The sequence below is a fragment of the Nothoprocta perdicaria genome, unplaced genomic scaffold (assembly GCF_003342845.1).
Source record: "Nothoprocta perdicaria isolate Ctin4 unplaced genomic scaffold, notPer1 scaffold_260, whole genome shotgun sequence".
Lineage (NCBI taxonomy): Eukaryota > Metazoa > Chordata > Aves > Tinamiformes > Tinamidae > Nothoprocta > Nothoprocta perdicaria.
The window spans coordinates 77,840-99,409 of record NW_020455489.1 but is presented as its reverse complement, the minus strand read 5'-3'; the positions used below and the strand labels follow the sequence as shown (position 1 = coordinate 99,409).

Sequence of the window (21,570 nt, the reverse complement as noted above, 5' to 3'; positions counted from 1 at the left end):
TTGCTCTACTTTCTGGTAGATATTTATTAAGGTTTAATGTTTCTAAAGGGCAGCTTGCATTTTAGCCGCTGAATTCTCACTGGAGTTGCACCGAAATTGCTACTGCTGTGGGCTTTTTATATGAAAGTAATGACTGTGCACACATAAATATATAGCAAATAAATATACCAAGAGTGAGACAGAAAGACAAAGAATAAGAAACACAGAGATACAGTCACTGAGACATTTTGGGGGTTTTATGTTTTTTTGGGGAGGAGGGGGATTTGCTCTCATGAATATCCATTTTCCCCAAAGTGTGAAAAAGCACTGAGGTCAAGACATATTTATTTGCGTGTGAAAGATAATCTTGTTAAAAAAAAAAATCAGACCTTGAAAGCACTCTGTGTTTTGGAAGTTGCAGCAGTGTGTGTGTGTGTGTGTGTGTGTGTGTGTGTGTGTGTGTGTGTAGCCAAACAACATTTCTGGAGGGGTTCCAACATTTTTGCAAGAGCGAAGGGAGCCCAATAGGAGTCGACCAAGGTCTCCTGAAGAGAAGGTGTATCCCTTGGAAGAGAAGGTGTATCCCTTCTCCTGTCCCTCATGTCAACAGCTCATCCTGATTTTATATAGTTGCTCTTCTGCTGGACCCACTACCACAGCACCTTCACACACACACACCCTTAATAGAGGATATTTTTAAAGTTTCTTTACTGAGGCACAGTATTTTCTCAATGCTAAGATGTTCAAAGTCATCCTGGGAATTCAGAAGTATTGGCTGCCCACCAAAGCCGCCTTCACTGCTTTGTCCTCACATCCTCATCAGAGGACCATCTCTCTTGAGGCATTTTCAGTTCATGACCCATCTGGTCACGCTCACTCATGAGCAGCTCTGTCATGAGGACTCAGACTGCCAAGCAAATTCCAGTGGCAGGGGACCAGGCCATCACAGTGGAGCAAAGTCCTCCCAGGTTTTCCTTCTCTCATCATTTCCACCAGCTGATGCGTGGACCTTGGGGTTTCCTGTCCATCAGAGCACCATTGCTCATTGCTACCTCCTGAATGGAAATTTGTGCCTGTCTCCTGGTCTTGTTTGGTTTGTTTTTTTTCTCTGTGATGGTTCTTCAAATTTGTTCTTAATTTATTTAAAGCTTTCCATGCTTCTTTTTTTCTTCTCTGTCTCTGAAGAGCATAGGAATATAGCACAAGGCGCAGGTAGCTACCTARTGAGTGTCCACAGAAAGTAGATAAAGAAGGGAGAGGAGAAGGTAATGACCAGTAGACACACRTGGTGAGGGCAACTCCAGGGTCCAGCTATTCTTTTTAATTCATGTCCATCCTACACAGTGCAGGACTTTCTTACGTCCAATGTCTTGATGGGTTTCTCTCATAGAGGGTAGGAATAGCCTCTTCTTCAGCTTGGCCATCACTGTGAGCTTGTGGGATGGGAATGGTCTAAAAAAGAGAGGAATCTGACTCTCCTAGAGCAGATAACGTCTAATTAACATGTCGTGATTAAAGATGCAGTTCTTGATTCCAAATCTGTGTGTGATAGCACATCACGGCCATATTTGGGTCAGTGCATATTTGCAGAGCASATGCAAACTTTATTTTCTCAATATGCTTCACTTTACAAATGTCTGGTTCAATTATAGATGGGGCTTTTGTTGATTTTGTGTTGCTAGAATGCAGTTCATTACCTGGATAAGAATCCTTCAGAAACTAYCCCGGGTCGTGAGTTTTACCTCCTTCTGGCTTTGTGCATCACCTCTTTAGAGTGGCACTTGGACCATGCTCCAAATTCAATACTACTACAATTCAAAACTTTATTTATAATTTTCCCCTGGCCTTAGGCCTTTCCATGAACTTGCAGCTTCAATATTCTCATGGATTAAATCCCCACCATCAGCTAAAATGTGGACATCTACAGCAGCCTTGATTCTTACTCTTACCATCAGTGCTCTGAGGTCCTGCACTCAAGAAAGGCAATGGCTATGCAGGGAAGATGTGAGGGAAGGGAAGAAGAAAAGGGAAGCAACCAGAAATATATTTAACTTATCAAGAAGGCAAGTTTGGGCAAGGTCTTACCAAGACCTGGGTAGAGAGATTGAGGCTGGTAGTTGTCCCATGTAGATGCTCTTAGAAACTCTCCTAGTTYGGGAGAGAAGTGACCAAGATCCCAGGCTTCAGCAGGTCTCCACCAAACCAGTAATCCTGGAGCCTTGGAAATAAAAGATGTCACTCAGAACAATTTTGAGTCAAAGTYGAGCTTCCACATGGGGGAACTTTGACTTTTCCTATTCTGCAGCATTTAGGATATTGTGATGGCAGCTTGGTTTGAAAGGTTAATATTCCAACCCCTCTATCCAGTTCCTCCACTCCCAAGGTTTATATCTCCGTGGCTTTTGTGGTTCCTGGGGCTATTTTTCTCATGGTAATTGGGGCACAGTTGGTTCTCAGCAGCCTATTTGCTTTTCCTATAGATGTAGATAAATATGCATATATACATCACATATATATGCGTATATGTCTATGTGTATAACATATGTATATGTGTGTGTACATGTTTTGAGGTTGGGATTTTTGTTTGTTTGGGATTTTTGTTTATTTGTTTTCAATAAATGAAAAGTCCCCATGACTTGAATTTTTTTTTCATTTTTGAAACAGCATTTCAAAATGAAACCGAAACTTGAACAATRTGTAAAATAATTAGTCTGAATGAATCAGTAGGATAGCCAAATCAGACTAGTATTAGAAGTGTTTTCTATTTGCTGTCTTGGGTTTRATTTTGAAAAATATTGCTTGCAAAAATAGTAGAAGGACAGGGATTTTCCCAGATTTAYATCAAGAAAATAGTTGTCATTATTAGCCCCATTTGGCAGTAGAAAAATGAACAAGAGCAGGCAGGCTGAAGAGGAGGGGAAGCTGACAAGGTTTATTTTTTCAAATATGCACAAACAGCAGTAAATTTGCTCATCAAGCCACGTAGAAAAATAATCCAAAGGAAAAGAGATCCCAAATTAAGCCCATTTCTTGCATCTCAACTGCATGTTTTGATACAAACTAATCATCCAGCACTCTCAAATGCTGTCAAATCTGCTGTAATGTGAAGCAGATTAAGAATGCAAGTGGAAATTGTATCTGATTTCTGCTGTGGCGTGAAGGCCGAGTTTTGTGTTGGCTAAGTGTAACCTCTTGTTTGATCTATATTTAAACATTTGTGACAGCGATAACATTATCAAGTATCAAATAGAAATGCTGCCTTTTTTTTTTTTCCTCTGTCTCATTAATTTCCTTTGGCATATTTATTTTGAAGCCATACAAATAAGTACAGGAAAGCAGGTTGGACCCTTCGTGGTTCCAGACATCCCTAAAAAAAAAAAATAAGTAAAGTAGTTAAAAAAATCCTTTGGGACAGACAAAAAAGTGGAGAAACCGTCACATTTTATGTTACTAAAGTAGCACTAAAGCAGCATATCAGAAGTGGAAGAGCACTGATTTATTCACGCCACTCTTCGTTATATAATTTTGGTTAACTGACAGATTGACTGAGAAGTGCTTGAGTTGTCTCTCCGGGTGAAGGAGGTAGCTCCACTAACAAAGTTTGGTGAGGACAGGAGGTTTGTGGCCAGGTCACATCCTACCTTGGGGCTCAGGGCACAGTCAGGCACATGTTTGAGGGTAAGTGGCATGATCTGGATAACCCTGGTTGCATCTTGCTCYTGTAGCTCCTCCTCCTTCTCCTCTAGGATTGCTCGTAGCAATTTGTTTAGTCAATCCATACATCTAGAAAACAGGGAAAAGCTAAGAGCAGGCCAATAAATATGTGACAAGTCCTACCAAACCTTCATATTTTTTGGCAAGCTTCGGTAAATTCTGTGCAGCCCCATTCCCAGCACGTCTGGGTTGGAGCAGATGGGCTGCGCATTTTTTCCCCCTCTTCCTAAAAATATATATTTCAGAGCTTTCCCCAAGCAACTCACTCACCCTCAGCTAGAAAACTTTGGTGCTGTGATCTTCTGGTCTTCAGCTGAGATATGCRAAGAGTAAGACACAAGTGGGTAGCTGAAAAGCCGCCTGCTGTTTCTTCAAGGACGTTGATATGACCTTGGATTTTTCTTTACCTTTGCCGTCATTTCATTCCACAAATCAGCAGACAGACATCATGTGGAAACTCTGAGAAGTTTTAAAAGAAAAATACAAGTTGCATGCCGTGAAATTCTTCAGCTTCTTTCTAAAAGGYAGTGAGCAGGTGTGATTTATGTTGGTGACACGTAAAGAACTGTAACATCTGTGTCTTGGGTCATTATGGATGAAGCCTCTAAGGTAGTATAAATACATCAAAGCATTTACAAGGAAATATTTAGCTGTAGAAAGTGGATTCTTATTTATTAGTGTGCATTTCTGAATCATTTATGGTTGTGTTGAGAGTCGGTGTGGTGTATTGTTTGACCAACTCAGATTCTACCTTTTGGTTTTGGTGTCCTTCAACTGTATGTGTCTTTGTGGGTTGGAGAGGACATCTCAGGACCAGCTTGATATCTGGGAGAGGCTACATGGTCTGAACTATAATGTGAACAAAAGAAACAGAGAGGAACCTAGTCAAGATTTTGATTACAAGGAAGGATTTTGAATATACTGCTGTATCTAGTATCAGCCCATATTTCTGTTATGAAGAAAATAAAAAATGCTATATAAAAATGCACTCCTATGAATGTTATTTCCTAATCTAAAAGACAAGCTGGATTTCTGATTTGATCTTCTATTCTTTCTTTATGGTTTAGTGGTGACTAGTAAGGGATGGMAAGTAAAGATGGTTGTCAGGAAAAGATGGATAGATTAATTTCCAACAACTGAAATGAATGTCTGCTTTGAGCACAACCTGAAGCATGTGCCAGGTTAGCTGACAGACAGTGATAAAAATATATTCCTCTTGCCAGTTCTGGTACTACCGTGTATGTTCGAGCAATGTGATATCATTTGGAAATTGTAGGAATGTGTGGAAAAAGGAGGAGACGGAGGAGATCCCACTTATTCTTTCTGCCATTCCTGAAGGCCTCTTAGATGCCACAAAAGGTGCCCGTCTCCAGGGGGCAGGTGGATATATGGGATTCTATTTCTACTGTTTGACAGTATGTTGTTGGACTAGGAAGTCATTAAAGACTTGAAATGGAGAATTTGAGACTTTTAAGAGCTTGGGTGGATCCAAAACGATGTCGTGCTTCAACTTGGGAGATAAAATACTCTCCRTTTTTGAGCTCTCAGCCTTCCTAGTGAGCAAGTTTCTCCACAAGCTGTGGAACCAGCTGAATCCATTTTTTTTTTCCTGGGTTTGTGTTTTTGAGTCTCTTGCCTGTGCATTTTTTTTCACTTCCCCTCTATCTCCAGCCCCATTTCTGCTCTGATACACATGTCAGGGAAGGGACTGCAATGTTTCTTCTGCTCRTGTGCAGCCTGGGCACCCATCTCCCGCAAAAGGGAACATTTTACACCTCCGTCCACCTGCCTTTCCTGCCTTGCCGACCCTCTTCGGGGTCTTTCTCCTCTACCTAGCAGTTGGTCTCAACTGATTGGTGGCATGAGGAGTATCTTTGAGATTTGTGGATGCCTTTCAGTGCTACCTGAAAAAGCTCTAGGGTTCAGAAGTTACTAGGGCAGTGTTGGCAAGCAAGCAGAGGGATCATTTCACCCTCATTTCGGGAAATCAGCCTAAAAATAGGTTATTGAGACTCAAGATTAAAAGGAATAACATGACAAAGCAGCGTGAATGTTGAAAAACATTCACGGCCCAAACATCCCTGCCAGCATTGCTGCATGTGTTTTTAGCAACTAGTTATAGGGCTTTATACACGTTGTATCTAGCAGCATCTTAGCAAGAGTTGTGCTGATGGTTGGGTTTTCCCTTTGATGCAGTAAGTTTTAGAGATGCCTTTTGATGTATGTTATTTTATTTCCTTTAGCTTTTTTGATWGTGGGGAGATTCCTTGCCACCTGTGATGAGCATTATATTAAAAACCGCCGCAGCATGGGAATGGCATGGGAAGATGTATGCTAAGATGTGTTTCTCACCACTGGGTCTGCCTACTTTGTCCCAGGTGCAGTTGAAAAGTGAAGAATCGAAAACTTTTGCCATGAAGATCTTGAAGAAGCGGCACATAGTGGACACGAGGCAGCAGGAGCACATACGGTCAGAGAAGCAGATAATGCAGAGTGCCCACTCGGACTTCATCGTAAGGTACCATCCCTCCAGCCTGTACATTTGCTGGGGAAAAATACTTGCAAAATATAGGGGAAAAAGTTAGCATTTAAAACCGTATTGCYGTGAAAAATGGATAGGAATAATCTTAGCATCACTACAGAAATATTTTGGCCACAGCTTACCTGCAAGCAACTGCTAATRCAGGACCTTAGGATGAGGTTGTCTCCAGGACAGCATGAGATTACCCTGTCTATAGTGAAGAGGGGGCTTCTCGCCATGCTACCAACATGACACCAAGCCTAAATTAAGCCTGGGRCTTAACTTAGCACAGAGCAGAGGGAACCTCACAAGGAGGATTCATCCCCCACTTAAGGAGATGACCGAGGCCCTTGGCTTCTGCTGGAGAACATTTCTGCTCCCAAGAAGCTCTAGAGATGCTTTCTTAGCACAGGGTGGAAACCAGTCAGCCTCTTCCTTCAGAGCCCTTGGGAACACCTCCACCATCCTGGCTCTGCTCAATAACAAGGTAATCCAGAGAGCTCTTGGAAATGGGTCCCAAACTCAATTTGGGACCAGCAGATCTCCTTAGCTCTTGCTCAGTCCTGATGCAGCGCAATGTCTTGAAGCTCCCTGATGCCCTTTGTCATAACCATCCCAGCACAGAAGTCTCCGATGCAGCAAGTTGTTTGCTCCAAGGCTATTTTCCCTCAACTAAAGTGGAGGAATAAAGCAAAAGGCACTCTGCCTGCTTTTCATCACCATCTGAGCTGTTAGTTACTTTTGAAGCATTTATTTCACCTTCACATTTGATTCATTTGCCACAACTGCTGCYGCTTGGAGGAAGCAGGATGACACTGTGTGTGGCCTCAGTTCCCTTTACACGTCCGTGATCTTTATGATCTGATTCCCCAACATRCCTCCATTACCTAGACCCGAGCCAAATAGTCCTTGCAAATTGTTTCAGCCTGTACATGCCTCTTATCAAGTTGATCTGCATTGATCAGCTAATGTAATGGGAAGTGAATTGTGGGGCCAGCCAGCAACGGGGCCRTTTTGACACAAAATGTTAAGAATATCCCCTTTTAGATAAAGAGGATGGCCCTACAATAAAAAAGGGCTTTGGGGGAAAAAAAAAAAAGAAAAAAAATAAACGTTTAATATTAAAATATAACAAAGCAGGTAGTACTGAATGCCCTGTTTTTATTTACTTAGTTTCATTTTTTTTTTACTACCTAGAATAGTGATGGAGCTTTGCTCCCATTGTCCACAGTATGTTCTGCCATTTAAACACTAAGCTTCTCCTGAAGTATTTCCCACTGGATATAGAGGCCTGAAGAGAGGCCAAAGTCTTGCCCGTGGTCTACAAGACACGGGGTCTCTGACTGCAATCTCTTGTTTGCCAACAACAGGCTCTACAGGACRTTCAAGGACAGCAAATATTTGTACATGCTGATGGAAGCTTGTCTAGGGGGAGAGCTCTGGACAATTCTCAGGGACAGGTAAGTTTGAAGAAACTATTGCCTGAAAAAGTGGGATATTTTCCAGCAGGCCTTCAGACAACTTCAAAGATCTTTATATTTCATGTGCAAGACYATGCTTTGATTTAAGATCCTGGTGAGACTAGGAAGTCATCTTTTCTCATACAGTTAACTCTAGATCAAGTGAATCTGGTTATACCCAAGAATACCCCAAGGACTGATTTAAGCTGCATCAGATATATAYAAGACTATGCCAGTGAAGGCTATTTTGTCATGCTCTGTCTGAAAGCACGGGGTTCCTCTCTTTGAGGGCTTGAACTTGCAGGAGTTTGGGTTTTAAACATGGAAAGACAAAGAAGATGGGTTGTGTGTGTGCACATGATATGTGAACAAGGCATAATTCTAGTGCAGGAAACAGTGTGATAAATCAGATATAGCTATTTAATAGCATCATACTTTGAACATAGCTTTCTGTAGCTAAAAAGAAAAGTAGTGAAAGAAATATGTATATAATTTCTTAACTATCTAAAATGGATGTTTTTGATTTTTCCTAAGAACATGCCTTCTCTGGACCATTAAAATTAGGATGGTAGCAAACTTGCCAGGCACCTGTATGTCCTCGTGTTTCATTTACAGAGACTGGTCATTTAATCTGTGTTTCTCTTGCCTTTAAATTGTGGGTCTGCTGCCATCTAGCTTAGAAGTGCTTTCGTCTGCCTTGCAGCTTCCTTCTCTAGGGGCTTTGAAAAAGAGAAAAGAGAACAAGGATGAAAAACGGCATGGTTTCTGCTGAATTTGAAATTAATGCTTCAAATTGCAACAATTTTCTCCTTTTTTGCTTTTTTTTCTCAGTTGCAAACATCAGCCTCATAAGGTTTTGAATGTCACAGTAGGTGGGGATCAAAACGTGTGCATGGCCCAAAACTCAAGGGTTTATAATTAAAAAAAAAACACTTTTTACTTGCAAGGGACTTACCTGAAATAATTACCTATATGATGCCATGATAAAATACAATTTTAGCATTCTTTAATCTGAACATTTGATATGAATGTGGCTGGAAAGTAAAAGGGAACCTGGTTGACTTGACTCTGGGTAGAACGGCTAACACCTTGCCAAATTGAGCTCTGATGATGGGTGGTAACAGCCTGGTCCTATAAAAACTAATCGCAGTTCCCTTTCTTATCCCTTTGTCGTATTACACAGAGGTTCGTTTGAAGATTCAACAACCAGGTTTTATACTGCGTGCGTGGTCGAAGCTTTTGCCTACTTGCATTCCAAAGGAATCATCTATAGGGACCTCAAGCCAGAAAACCTCATTCTGGATCATCGAGGTTATGCCAAGCTGGTAAGAGCCCATAGCTTCACTTAAAAAAAATAACAAAAAAAGAAAAGCAAAACTCCAAACCAAAGGAAAAAAAAAAGACTTTTCTACGTCTGTGAAAGATGAGACACCACCACCCTAAAAAGAGGGCTGTTTCCAAGAGGGGCTGATGACCTCCCACCACCCTGAGAGGCACCAAGGGCCAACATCTCTGCCTCTTGGATGAAGGACTCTTCCCTATCTCTGGGAAGAGACACTGGGGGTAGCACCCACTGCCAGGAGCAGTAGGTCAGACCATTTTGGTTTGGTGCATGCACCCCAATGACACCATCTGAGGCCTTTGGGGTCTTTGATCCATTGGGGGGTCATCCATTGGGGGGTCATCCATTGGGACTGCCAGTGTGAGACAAGAAAAGTATCTCAGATGTCACAGCATGATCTACCCCAGTCATTTGAGGATGGTGTTCATTTTGGATTGCAGTGTTTTGAGAAGGTGAAGGTTTTTTCATGGCTATCAAGGGACAGCAGAGTGTGCTACAGACCACTATGTATGGGCACACACAGCCCYGAGGGCAAGGGAGGGCAGAGCTAACCGTTGATGGACAAGTGGGTAGAGCCAGAAAATAAGGCAATCTCGTTAAATATAGGTCATCTTGGGATTCTTTGGGTTCCCAATGCAATCCAGTTTTTCATGATTGCTTCCAGCTTCTCAGCGGATGCCTCCATGGTCAGGATTTAGGATGGACAGCAGCTAGTGAGCTCAGGCATGGCCTCTGTGGGGTTAAATGGGGAGAAAATACACTCCCCCACTTCTCACCCTGCCTGAAGGTGTCTTTGGGGATTCTCAGTTGAGTTTCAGTTGGAAGAGGAGCAAGATCAGTGTGAGCTGCACATGCTGGCGCTGCTCTTTCCTTCTGAAATCAATGAACTAAGCRGAACAGTTCATTGCTCAGGTTAAAAAAGTCAATAAAAATCAAAAACAACCTGAGCTGCGAGCAATTTAAGTTGCATCAACCAAACATTGGCAAGRATAAATTGGCAATAATAATAATAGATCATGGGTGCCATCTGCTTTCTGAAGAGCCCACGCTGCTTTGATTATGATAATATTCCCACGAGGAAATCATGTTGCTGCTCTGCTTTGCTCGAAGGAAAGCATTTGCCTGTGTTTCTGTGCCCTGATGCAATTCGGCTCCCTTCACAGGTCGATTTTGGCTTTGCAAAGAAAATAGGATTTGGAAAGAAAACATGGACTTTCTGTGGGACTCCYGAGTACGTAGCCCCAGAGATCATCCTGAACAAAGGTCACGACATTTCAGCAGACTACTGGTCACTGGGAATCTTAATGTATGAACTCCTGACTGGCAGGTATGGGCATCGGAGCCAGCACAGCTGATAAAAACAGAGCAGAGCGCTTCTGCCATTGTCACTCTGATTAGAAACCTGGAAGATGCCGAGCGGACACGTGCCATTGTGGCCCAGAGAATCTAAATGCTATCCTGTTGAACCCTGCGTGTGTATATATGTGTATATATATGTGTATTTTAATTTCCTTTCTAACCCTCAGCTTTGGGTTGAGGTGGTGGGAAAAGGGTTTGCAGTTCCTGCAGAGTGGTGGCGAATGTGGTAGGATCTTGCACATCTGGAAGAGCACTAGGGCTCATGGGGTGGAGACTTGAGTCACTAGAGCCATCCCTTCGCTTAGTTTAGTTTAGGTACAAGTGTTGCCATCTAAAATATTCTTCTTGTTTGCGTTTCTTAAGTACTTGTGCAGTTCTTGGCCCTGTCATATGATGGGCGTGGGCACGATAGGGTAGCCCAAAGCAAGACAACCCTACTCTCCATATTGAGAACTGTTTGTTCATGCGGTGCTGTGCTTCACCCAACCAGCTCTATTGAGCCAAGGGAAACCTAGTCAGTCCCCAAGGATRATGTGTCACAGCATCAAAAAGAAAATAAGCTAAGGAGCAGAGCTCAGAGCCTTGTTCCTCAAGCTGGCAGGACCCAAGGCCTGATAGAAACAGGACTTTCAGCCTGTGCTACTTGGAGAAGAGGACTTTGCTCTTTGATACTTCCTTTGCACTAACTAGAAAACTATCCTTTATTTAAGTATCAGAGCTCCTTGTATCAGGGAGTGTCAGAGCATCTTGGCCAAAAAAAAAAAGGGGGTGAAGGACATAGGAGACAAAGCATTTCTGGTTCTCATTTCTCACACAATGTTTTGTTGGAAACTATGATTTGTTGTGTGGTGGCTTATGTAGATAAATATAAATATAGCAGGCTTTAATGCTATTTTAAAGGCAAGCTTTTGATCCTTCTCTTTCTGTCTCCTCTGAAGTCCACCTTTCTCAGGCCCAGACCCCATGAAGACCTACAATATCATATTAAGGGGAATTGACATGATTGAATTTCCAAAGAAGATTGCCAAAAATGCTGCTAACTTAATTAAAAAACTATGCAGGTAAATGCATGAAATATATTTGGTTCTGTCAAAGGCACAGAGAAATGACTCCCATGGTGTGATTAAAAAAAAAAAAAAAAAGTAACCTGTATTATTATTTCTTTTACAGGGACAATCCATCAGAAAGATTAGGGAACTTGAAAAATGGAGTAAAAGACATCCAAAAGCACAAGTAAGCATCCTTGCCAACCATCCATCATTTTAACTCATGGAAAGATTCCTTTCAAAGGCTTTAATTTTCTGTGAAAATCCATTTTCTTCAATTCCTTTGGCTTATCCCTTCCTTCTTGCTTTAGACTTTAATTTGCACCTGTTTTTTTTTTTTTTCCTTCTTCGGTATTTTGGTATATCTTCTAACCTTACCTGTGAGCAAAAATGGATCGCACATTGCATAAGACCTCCACATTTGGGTTATTACAGTGCAGATGGTCATTTGGAAACAGCTCAGTCTGTTTGCACTTTATTTTTTGGTTTGGAGAATCCCTTTCCAAGGTTTCCCYGTGGTCCTTCTCTGCTCCCATCCCCAAAACAATGCCAATGAGCTGTCATTGAATGTCCAACTCACAGCTCACCCCACCAGCCTGAGCTGCCAAAKCTCGAGCAGAAGCAGATGGAGAGGAGGACATATAGATATATATATAAAGGGTCTCGGTTGAGGGTGATCAACCCCGTAGGGAGCAAACAGCAGCTGCCAGGACACCTGCTGTGAAGTACAGTGGTCTTCTGAGCACKTGGAATTTAAACTCCACTAGGTTGTTCCACACACTTTGTTAGCTGAATGCATATATAATGATTGCAAGAAGAAATATTAGCACTAATTAGACAATTTTGGAGAACAGAACTGCAGAAGTAATTTAAATATAATTCTGTGCTGCAATTATACCTCAGCTGTACGTCTAACTTCCTGATGTGCTTTCTTATTCTCTCCTTTCCAGATGGTTTGAAGGCTTTAACTGGGAAGGGTTGCGAAAAGGGACACTGACACCTCCTATAATACCCAGTGTAAGTTCATCACTTGTTTTCTGTTTCTGACAAAGTCAGTTTTGGAGGTGTTTCCATGTGCACTTTGTCTCCTGGCAATCTCTTCAAGGGTCTTAGGGCCTTAGGGTCTTAGGAAGAGGTGTCTTCCCAGGAGGAAAGAGGGTGAAAGGGTCTCCCACTGCTATGGTTATATTGCTTTTTTCACCAAGTGCATCTGCACTTGGTTCATCCTCTGCTTTTCACATTGCCATGGAGAGCTGCTGCTTTTTCCCCCTTTTTCTCTGATGTGTCTGTCTTTCTCCTAGTTCTTTTTTTTTTTTTTTTTTGCTGGAACAAGTGGGATTTTTGTTTGCCTTCTTCCTTCCTTGCTTAACCTATCTCCCTCATCTTTTCTTTTGTGCTTTTTGCCCTTTTCTCCCGCATCCGTGTCCTACATGAAAAGCTCTGGTACCAGCTAGTTTATCTTTAACCGGGGGCAGGCTTGGAGGGACAGCACTCCTCATTTTCCTTTGCAGCAAAGCCCTTGCTTTGATGTCTTTGTGAGCTCTTCAGCCATGGAGCCCGCTGCAAAGGGAAAACAAACAGGATTAGCTGGCAGAAATTACCTTGCCCCCCCTTGTTTCAGCCTAATCCCTTTTCCCTTCGTGCCTCTCCTGCGGGATCATCAAGAGAGATGGTATTTGCAATTGCATTGCGTTGTGCCCCTTTGCTCGGTCCACACGTGGTCCTCTACCTCCTGCAGCACCATGCAGGGCTCCACAACTAAATCCTCCAGCACCGTTTGTTTTTCCTGGTAATGAAGGAGCAAGAGTGTTTGCTGCCTCCTTTTCTCATTGTGGGAGGTGTTGCCAAGTTGGACAGTGAGAYTGAGTTTTCCCCTTTACTTACAGTTTCAATGTCCGGTTGATCTAGGAGTGAGGTGTAACCTGGAAATGTCCAAATGTGTTTTTCCTTACTGGATTTTTRGCTTAGGGAAAGTGTATGCAAGGCTTTCACCCAACATGAAGTCGAGTTTGATCTTCATTCTAGTAGACGACAGTTGTACTCATCTCTTCAACAGAGTAGCCACCTCCTTGCTGCTACACCAGGGGTTCCTGTGCCGTAAATCCACATGTTCTCCTTTGCACAGCCATCCCTATTTCCACATACTACATGGATATTGAAACATGAGCTCCGCTAGTCTGTCATGAAGGACTAAGGGAGGGATTAAGTACAAGACCCACTGTGAGATTCAAGGCATCTATGCTGTCTAACCCCCAAGCAGAACAACAGGATCTTGCTGGAGTTGCTTCTTGGCCCTAACAGGGTGTATATTCCTGGGTCCAGTGCCCTCCTACTGGGGAACATATCTGTGATTGTCCCCAAGAGAGTGATATGCTGTCTCCCATATACACGTAACAGCCCACTGTTTGAAGCAGATGTGAGCAAAAGTTCTCAGTTCTGTTACCAGAAGGACAACCTGCTCCTGGATRTTGCTTCAGGAAAGCAGTGAAGCCTTGATACTGCCACTGGCATCTATGATGGTGGCAGGGGCCCTGCAAGGACGCTCCYGCTCCTAGTGCCTCTTCCTAAAGAAGTGCAGTCTCTGGGCCAGAATTCATCACAAGCCAACTGKTTCACAAACTTATTGGAGGACAAGCTGGACTCCAAGTTCTGCAGCAGCTACACAAGGGACATGAAATGATTACGCTGTATCTAAGGTGTTTCCTTAAACAGCCTTGCCATGGGCAATATGGTCCTCCCCAAATCCACRCTGGCGACCTTGAGGTGCTGCTGAAAGCACTGACTTTGCTCTAGTAAAAYTCACATTATTTTTGCCTGGAGGAGCAGCTGGTCTATTTTTGTTCTGATTTTAAAATTACATTGAATCTATTGGGAGCCTGGCAAAGGAAAGTTTTAATTATTGTCGTAAAGCAGAAAAGTTATCTAATTACGGCAGGTTTAAAATTACACTTTTTAGTCTCCCTCCTTGGCCCCCCCCCCAAAAAAAAAGAGAGAGAGAGAAAGGTACTTAGCTTTCATAATTCTATTAATTCTATTAGATGGATGAAACTCAGACTTTCTGCTTCATTGGAAGCATTAATATTTGGCTCTGTTACAGTTCAGGGCAAACTCATTTGTGTCAAAATCCATCACTGGAAATGCAGATGCATCCTAGGAATAGCAATGTCTCTCTGCCAGCGTGCGCAACGAGCCGGGTTGACCGCCCCACCTTCTACCTCTGTTCTCTCGGCAGGTTGCATCTCCGACGGACACAAGCAATTTCGACAGCTTCCCTGAGGACAACGACGAACCGCCCCCTGACGACAACTCAGGATGGGACATAGATTTTTAATGTATTTCTTTTACCTGCTTCTGCCTTGCTGAAGACAGCTTCCTGGGACGTGGCTGCCAGCAGAACTGAAAGAGTTGGGGAGGATTAGTGCTCGGGGTCACCATGATGCCTTGATTGATGCTGCTACAGTAACTACAGTGGCATTAGGACTTCTCGCTTAGATGACAATAGTGCTCTTCATGTTTTCTGTTCAAACTTAAAATAGCAGTTGACATGTGGTGGTCCTGACGCAAAGCCTTTCACCGGTAAAGAGATACGTTTTCTATCACCGCGACGTTCTTGCGACGCTCTAATTATCCAAGTTGAAAGACAGCGTAGCGTAAGATGCAATTCTAGCTGCGAGGCACTGGCTTTTATCGGTAGGATCAATAGTAATTTATTAAGTGCTGCCGCTAAGCGCAGTACAGGATCAGGGCTCCTCCCGCACGTCAAGCTCTGTAGGTCTTCTACTGTAGGCCAGTGAAGAAACAAGGGTGGACCACAAAAAAAAAAAAAAAAAAACCCACATCGGTCCAAGAGTTGGTGTCAAAGCAGTTGTAAGATTTGTCCTTTTTCTTTGTGAGCAGTATTCATGATGGGACTGAATGTTACCGTTCCTCTTTCTTTTGGAATTTTTTTTTTTTATTATGATTTAACCTGACGTAATAAAAGCACAACTGCTCTAGATGCTGTTAAGAACTGTTAGAGCAGATATTGGTTGCTTCTCACCTTCAACAGAGAACAGAGTGTAACAACACAAGGGATGTTATTCTTTCTTTCTGGTACAGATACCTAACTGCATGACAAAAAAATAATCATGAAAYTATTCATTTTACATATAAAATAGCACTTAAATAACAGATGTAAAAGTGACAGCAGCCAATTGGTCTTATGGATCGGTTCTTTGGCTTGAAAATAAGCTTGACTTTCATCCAAAGGGAGATTTTAAGATCYGTAATGTACTTTACAGGTGCTACGTACATCCTTCATCTGCTAATATAGGTACTGAGTCCACAACCATTTCAGAAATATGTAGCAAGAGGCATCGCTTTCCATTGAGCTCTGAGAAAACATTGTCTGCATTTTGACATCTCCTCCATGTTTATTTCGCAGGCAAAAACACATGGTGCAGGGCCAGGATGGTCATTCTGTCTGGAAGATTGCACCTCAAAGTGCAGTCTTAATGCCACTCCAGAGACACCCACAGAAAATTGGGTCGCATTAAAGGGAGATCTTGCACTGGACTCACAAGACCAACTTGTGCTAGTCACAGCAGGTCATCTCCTTGCTAGGACTGGCAGTTCTCCTGCACGTCCTGGTGACTCTTTGGAATTGTTGGCTTTTATGGTACATGTACGTCCACCTCCATGTGTCATTTCATTGCAGGAGTATTTCCCCAAAGGCCAAGAGTCTTTGCCTTGACCTTGATCCCTTGAGTTGGAGCTTCACCTCCAAAAGGAGTAAACACTTAAAATATATATWTTTTTTAACTCTCATGCTAATTCCCAACACTTCTCCACTTTCCCAATGCAGGTGACTTGGGGAGTCTGAGCAGAGCTTACTCAAAAGACATTTTCTCCACTCCTATGACAGTCTCAACAGTATCTAAAGCTGGCCGAAGAGCTCGGTTAATGCAGGCCCCTTCCTTAAAACCAGCCTGTTTCACTGAGCTTTCTCCGTGCTTTTTAAGACAACGTTTTCAGCGCAATAACGCCAGGTTATTTCTTCTACCGTTAATCACGTCRGGCATCGCGTTTGCCTTGGAAACCCCGGGGAGAAGACAGTAACCGCGTCCACTGGGAATCGCTTGCCTAGGACAAATCTACGCAGAACTAGTTCATCTTAAGGGTTGAATACTAAATACTAGGGCTAAAATAACAGCGAGGTGACCTACCAACCCAAGAGTTGCCCGGCTGCATTAAAGCCAAATTCTGTCTTCACATCCCCCGCCACTGTCTTCGCTTGATGACTACATTGGACCACCTTTGCACAGAAGCCCATAAAGAGGACGTTGTGCAATGTTTAGGGCTTGAGGTTCAAGTCCAACCTTGAGGTCCAGGGTTCAAGTCAAGCAAGGACTTGCCAAGGGTGATGGCTTTTTTTGGGGGGAGGTGAGAGAACTGAGAACCTCGCAGGATGTTTTAGAAAGGGGTTATTCTCTTTCCACCTCTCGGTTTCTTTTTCCCTTGTGCCGCACGCAATAATGATAACCCGACTCGTGTGGCATGCACTGCATTGGATATAGATTTATTTTGATAACCAAACACCTCACTTGACTTCCCTCACCTCTACGACGCATCTTTTAAACATGGTTAGCATATGTATATTGATAATATACGTCTTCATTTACAAGTAATATATTTGAGTTGCATAATATATATAAATATATATATATATTCACACCAACTGATTGCCTTCATGTTTCCACATACTGTCTTTACTTCTTGGTCTCCTTTTTTTGTTAAAAAAAAAATAAATGGGGCGACTGTGTCTTCCTATGAGGGGAACCAGCTGCCGTATTTATAGCAAGCGTGTTAAGATTGGTGTCCTTAAGATACAGGCGACCTGTAGCTTCGTACTGTGCCGCATTACCCATAGGTAACCCCTTATTTAACAACAGGACCACAGGCAAATATTTCTGTAAATAGGTATTTCTGTCGGTATTTTGTGGTATACACATATGCGTTTTTTTAATTTTTCCTTTTGCGTCCCACAGCATTATCCCCTCCGTTTCCTTCTTTGTAACGTAATGTTTTTATGGAGCAACGTAGACTTGAATTAATGTCATGATTGTCAGTATTATTGACTTTTATGTCAACGGTACCGTTAACTCATTTGTCCCATCGGTTGAGACCATGACTCGGCTATCTGGCGTTGTTGCAAGTGCCTTAAATCCATGGCATCCTATTAAAAAAAAAAAAAAAAAAAACACAAAAAAAAAGAGGAATTTGGTGTTATGCTGCATGATGGAGACAAACACACCTCAAAAAGAAATGTTGTCCTTTCTTAGCTTGCTGCGTTTTACAGTTCTTTCTGCTGACAATTTCTAAGCCTTTACTATATATATATATATATATATATATATACTATTGACGACCTACAGAAATGATGCCGTCGTTCTCTTATTTCTGTTCAATGTAACCAGAGCTGTGTATCCGTTGATGAGATACAGAGTCATTTCTGTGAAATGTATACATGTACGTGCGGGTCAGGTTTACTATATGACATCCTAGCAGTCCGTATACAGGCATTCCTGTTTTGCGAAGCCGTGCAGATGTGACCTACGGCGCAGTACCGTCGCCCAAAAACAAAGAGAAACAACCTGGGGTTTTGACGCAAAACCAATGAACTAACCAAAAAAAAAAAAAAAGAAAGAAAAATAAATTAATAATGATAATAATAAAGTTTGCATGGTGTTTGCACCGCTCAACAAAATGGGAGCAGATTTATTTTGTATTCTTACGTCTCAGATATTTTTTTCAACCCTCTTCCCAACCCCGTCCTCTTCCCAACCCCTTCCTCTTCCCAAYGCCATCCTCTCCCCAACCTCAGCCTCTTCACAACTCCATCCTCTTCCCAACCTCTTCCTCTTTCCACCTTCAACCTCTTCCCAACCCTTTCCTCTTCCCAACGCCATCCTCTCCCCAACCTCAGCCTCTTCACAACTCCATCCTCTTCCCAACCTCTTCCTCTTTCTACCTTCAACCTCTTCCCAACCCTTTCCTCTTCCCAACCCCATCCTCTTCCCCAACCTCATCCTTTCCCCAACCCTATCCTCTTCCCAAGGTCAACCTCTTCCTAACCCTGTCCTCTTCACAACCTCATCCTCTTCCCATCTCGAATTGGACCGTGCAGTGTTTAATTAGGAGACATCCATCGCTGGACCAGTTGCACTCTTTGGATATGGTCCTACGGCCAGGTTGTTTTATGTTATTTTTTTCTTTTTTGGGGGGGTTGGTATTTTTTTCCCTCCTTTTTTTTCCCCCTTTTCGCCTTGGATTTCCCGGCTTTTGTTCTRTGCTGAGTGTCGCCCCTCCACTGTAACTGCTGAGTGCCTGTTGTACACTTTCTAGCAACGAAATAATAAAAAGGAGAACTTTTGGAGAGCACTTCTAGGGGCTGTCGCTGCTCAGTGCTGCCTGGTCGTATATAGGGGCGGATATAGGAGGGTATGGAGAGAGATGGGTAAATATATAGGGGGGATATGTATTTAAGAGAGGGTAGATGTATGGCAGAGTAAGAATAGGCTTTATAAATATATAAATATATAAATATATAAATATATAAATATATAAATATATAAATATATAAATATATAAATATATAAATACATAAATAGGGAGGATATGTATATATGTGTGTGTGTGTGTGTATATATATATATATTTATACACACATAGATGTGACTGGGTCCAGGCTGGGTCAGGGGCTAATGGGGGCAGGAGGGGGTCCCACGTGCCCAGCCCAGGTTGGGTTGGGGAGGATCGGGAGATCCCAGTCAGGGTTTGAGAGGGTTCCCAGGTCTGGGATGGGTTGCGGGGGGAACTCCAGAGGAGCTGATGGGGGGGATGCATCCGCGCTGGATACGGGGGAGCGGTTTGGAGAGGCAGTTGCTGGGTCCAGGTTGTGGGGAAAGGGGGAAATTCCCCATGGCCCCGTCCCAGGCTGAGCTGAGCTGGGGAGCACTGGGACGGGGTCGGGGGCTTGTTGATAGGGAGCCAGACTCGGGTCCAGCCCCCCCCCATCATTCCACGCCTCAAATCCATCCTGGACCGGAATGGGGACACGGGACCCTGAGCACCCCCCCCGACTCCCTCGGGAACTGCTCCCACCTCTTGTCCCGGATCCCCCAGCCTGACTCAGGACCTCCCCCCGATTCGCGCCCCCACCCCAGTTTGCACCCAGGACTCCCCACCAGCCTGGACCTGAACCTAGAGCTCCCTCGTGAGGCGCCCGCCCCAAACCCCATCCCCCTCAGTCCCCCCAGTCCAGCCAAGGACAGGGATGGGGTTGCGGGAACTCCCTCCCCTCCCCGGCCTCCTATTTGCCCTCGACCCAATTTGCCGAGATCCGGCCCGGCCCAGGACCGCTCCCCTGCCGGAGACCCCCATGGAGGCTCCTTTCCCACCCGCCGAGTCCCCTCCCGGCCCTCCAGGACCGGGACTCCCCTACACATCATGTCATCCCTCGACCCACCCCAGACCCGGGACCTCCCCCCTGGCCAAGCTGCCCTGAGCCTGCACGGGGACCCCCAGACTCCTTTGCCCCTGACCCAGACCAGACCCCAACCCACAAGCCATCCCCAAACTCCCGAGGTCACCATCCCAGAGCGGACCCTGGACCCAGGACGGCCTCCCACCCTGCCAAGATGCCCAAAGGCAGACCAGCACCCCCAGCCCGAGGGGCAAAGGGGTCTGAGGAACTGGTGCAGGGTCAACAGAGTCCTGGAGTGGGTCGGGGGGTGACATGGTGGGGGGGATCCCGGACCTGGAGGGTGAGGAGGGGACTCGACAGGGGGGAAAATGGTCTCCATGGGGGAAAGGTCCTGGATCTGGCCTGAATAGGATGGGTTGGAAGGGACGGGGCAGGTCCTGGTCTAGGGTGGGTGGGACACTGGGGCGGGGGGGTGGCTGCGTCCTGGTTCCTGGTCCAGGCTGGCGCAGGCACAACTGGGGGGAAATGGTCCCCAGAGCCAGGACTGAGCCCTCCCCCCGTCCCCGGTGACCCCCATGGAGGCCAGCTCCTCCCCCGCACACCCCCAGTGTCACTCCCCAGCCTGTCCCAGATCCGGGAACAACCCACCCCCCTCATTCCCCCCCCAACCGCTTCATCCCCAATCTCCCGAAGTTGCCCCCGTATCGGAACCTGAACCTAACCCCTCCTCCCTCCCACCCCTCCAGGAGTGAGGGGGTCCTGGGTCCAGACTGGGGCCGAGGGGGCAAATTGGGAGGGGGCTCCTGGGTTCAGGCTGGGGGATTGGAGGCAACTGGTGGGAGCAATTTGGGGTGGGGGGTCCCATGTGTCCATCCCAGTTCGGGATGTGTTGGGGGGGGCATGTGATGGAGGTGCCGGGGTCTGTGTCTGGGCTAACTTGGGAATTACTATTTTGGGGGGGTTAGGGAGAATTTGAGSTGGGGGAGAGGTTGTCCCATGTCCCTGTCCCAACCCGTGCTGAGGTGAATGTTGGGTGGGAGGCGGTGCCGAACAAGGTGGACAGGACGGGACAGGTCAAGGTTGGATCCRGGACAACTGGGTGGGGTGGGGGAGAGGGTGCCCAATATCAGGGCTGGATCGGTGGGACTGTTGAGGGGGAGCAAATTGGGGGGGGGGCCTGAGTTCAGGCGGGGGGGGCAACTGGTGGGAGTAATTGGAGGGGGTCAAAGACGGGGGGTGTCGCCTGTGGGCTGGGGTCTGGTCTGGCTCAGGGGCAAATGGGTTGGGGGGGGTGGAAGAGAAGGGTCCCGGCCCGGAGTTGGGGCTTCCTGGGGGGGAAAAGGAGGGGGGTCCCGGTCTGGAGGGGTATGAGAGCCTGGAGGAGGGGGGAGGAGGCGGTCCTGGATTAATAGGTCCTAGTCTGGGCCAATTGCGTCGAGGACAAACTGGGACAGTTTGGGGGGGGGGGGTTGGTCCCATGTCCCGCTCCCAGTCCAGGTTGCGGTGGACTGGGGCGGGAGGGGGAACAAGCTGGACACGACGGGAACGGGTCCCGGCTCCGGGGCTAATTGGGCCGTGGGAAAACCGGGAGGTTTGGGGCGGGGGGGGCGCTCCCGGCCAGGGTCGAGGGAGACTGGGACCCGTCGCGGGTCCCTCTTGCGCCCCCAGCGGCGGAGCCGGGATGC

The 21,570-nt window shown here is 45.2% G+C and overlaps 2 protein-coding genes across 3 annotated transcripts in view; both read left to right on the top strand.

Annotated features, from left to right (window-relative positions):
- The window catches only part of PRKG1 (protein kinase cGMP-dependent 1), a 320,495-nt gene extending 304,098 nt beyond the window's left edge, over positions 1 to 16,397 (top strand). For both annotated transcript variants that reach the window (XM_026040662.1, XM_026040661.1), the window contains exons 11-18: positions 6,072 to 6,211; positions 7,585 to 7,674; positions 8,858 to 8,999; positions 10,180 to 10,343; positions 11,314 to 11,436; positions 11,546 to 11,608; positions 12,372 to 12,438; positions 14,654 to 16,397. In XM_026040662.1, coding sequence (XP_025896447.1) covers positions 6,072 to 6,211; positions 7,585 to 7,674; positions 8,858 to 8,999; positions 10,180 to 10,343; positions 11,314 to 11,436; positions 11,546 to 11,608; positions 12,372 to 12,438; positions 14,654 to 14,752 — 888 coding nt within the window. In that variant the 3' untranslated portion in view covers positions 14,753 to 16,397. The remainder of the gene's footprint in view (positions 1 to 6,071; positions 6,212 to 7,584; positions 7,675 to 8,857; positions 9,000 to 10,179; positions 10,344 to 11,313; positions 11,437 to 11,545; positions 11,609 to 12,371; positions 12,439 to 14,653) is intronic.
- A 4,965-nt stretch (positions 16,398 to 21,362) lies between these two features.
- Positions 21,363 to 21,570, top strand: part of DKK1 (dickkopf WNT signaling pathway inhibitor 1) — a 1,847-nt gene continuing 1,639 nt past the window's right edge. Inside the window, exon 1 of the mRNA XM_026040676.1 lies at positions 21,363 to 21,382. Within this exon, the coding sequence (XP_025896461.1) occupies positions 21,363 to 21,382 (20 nt within the window). The remainder of the gene's footprint in view (positions 21,383 to 21,570) is intronic.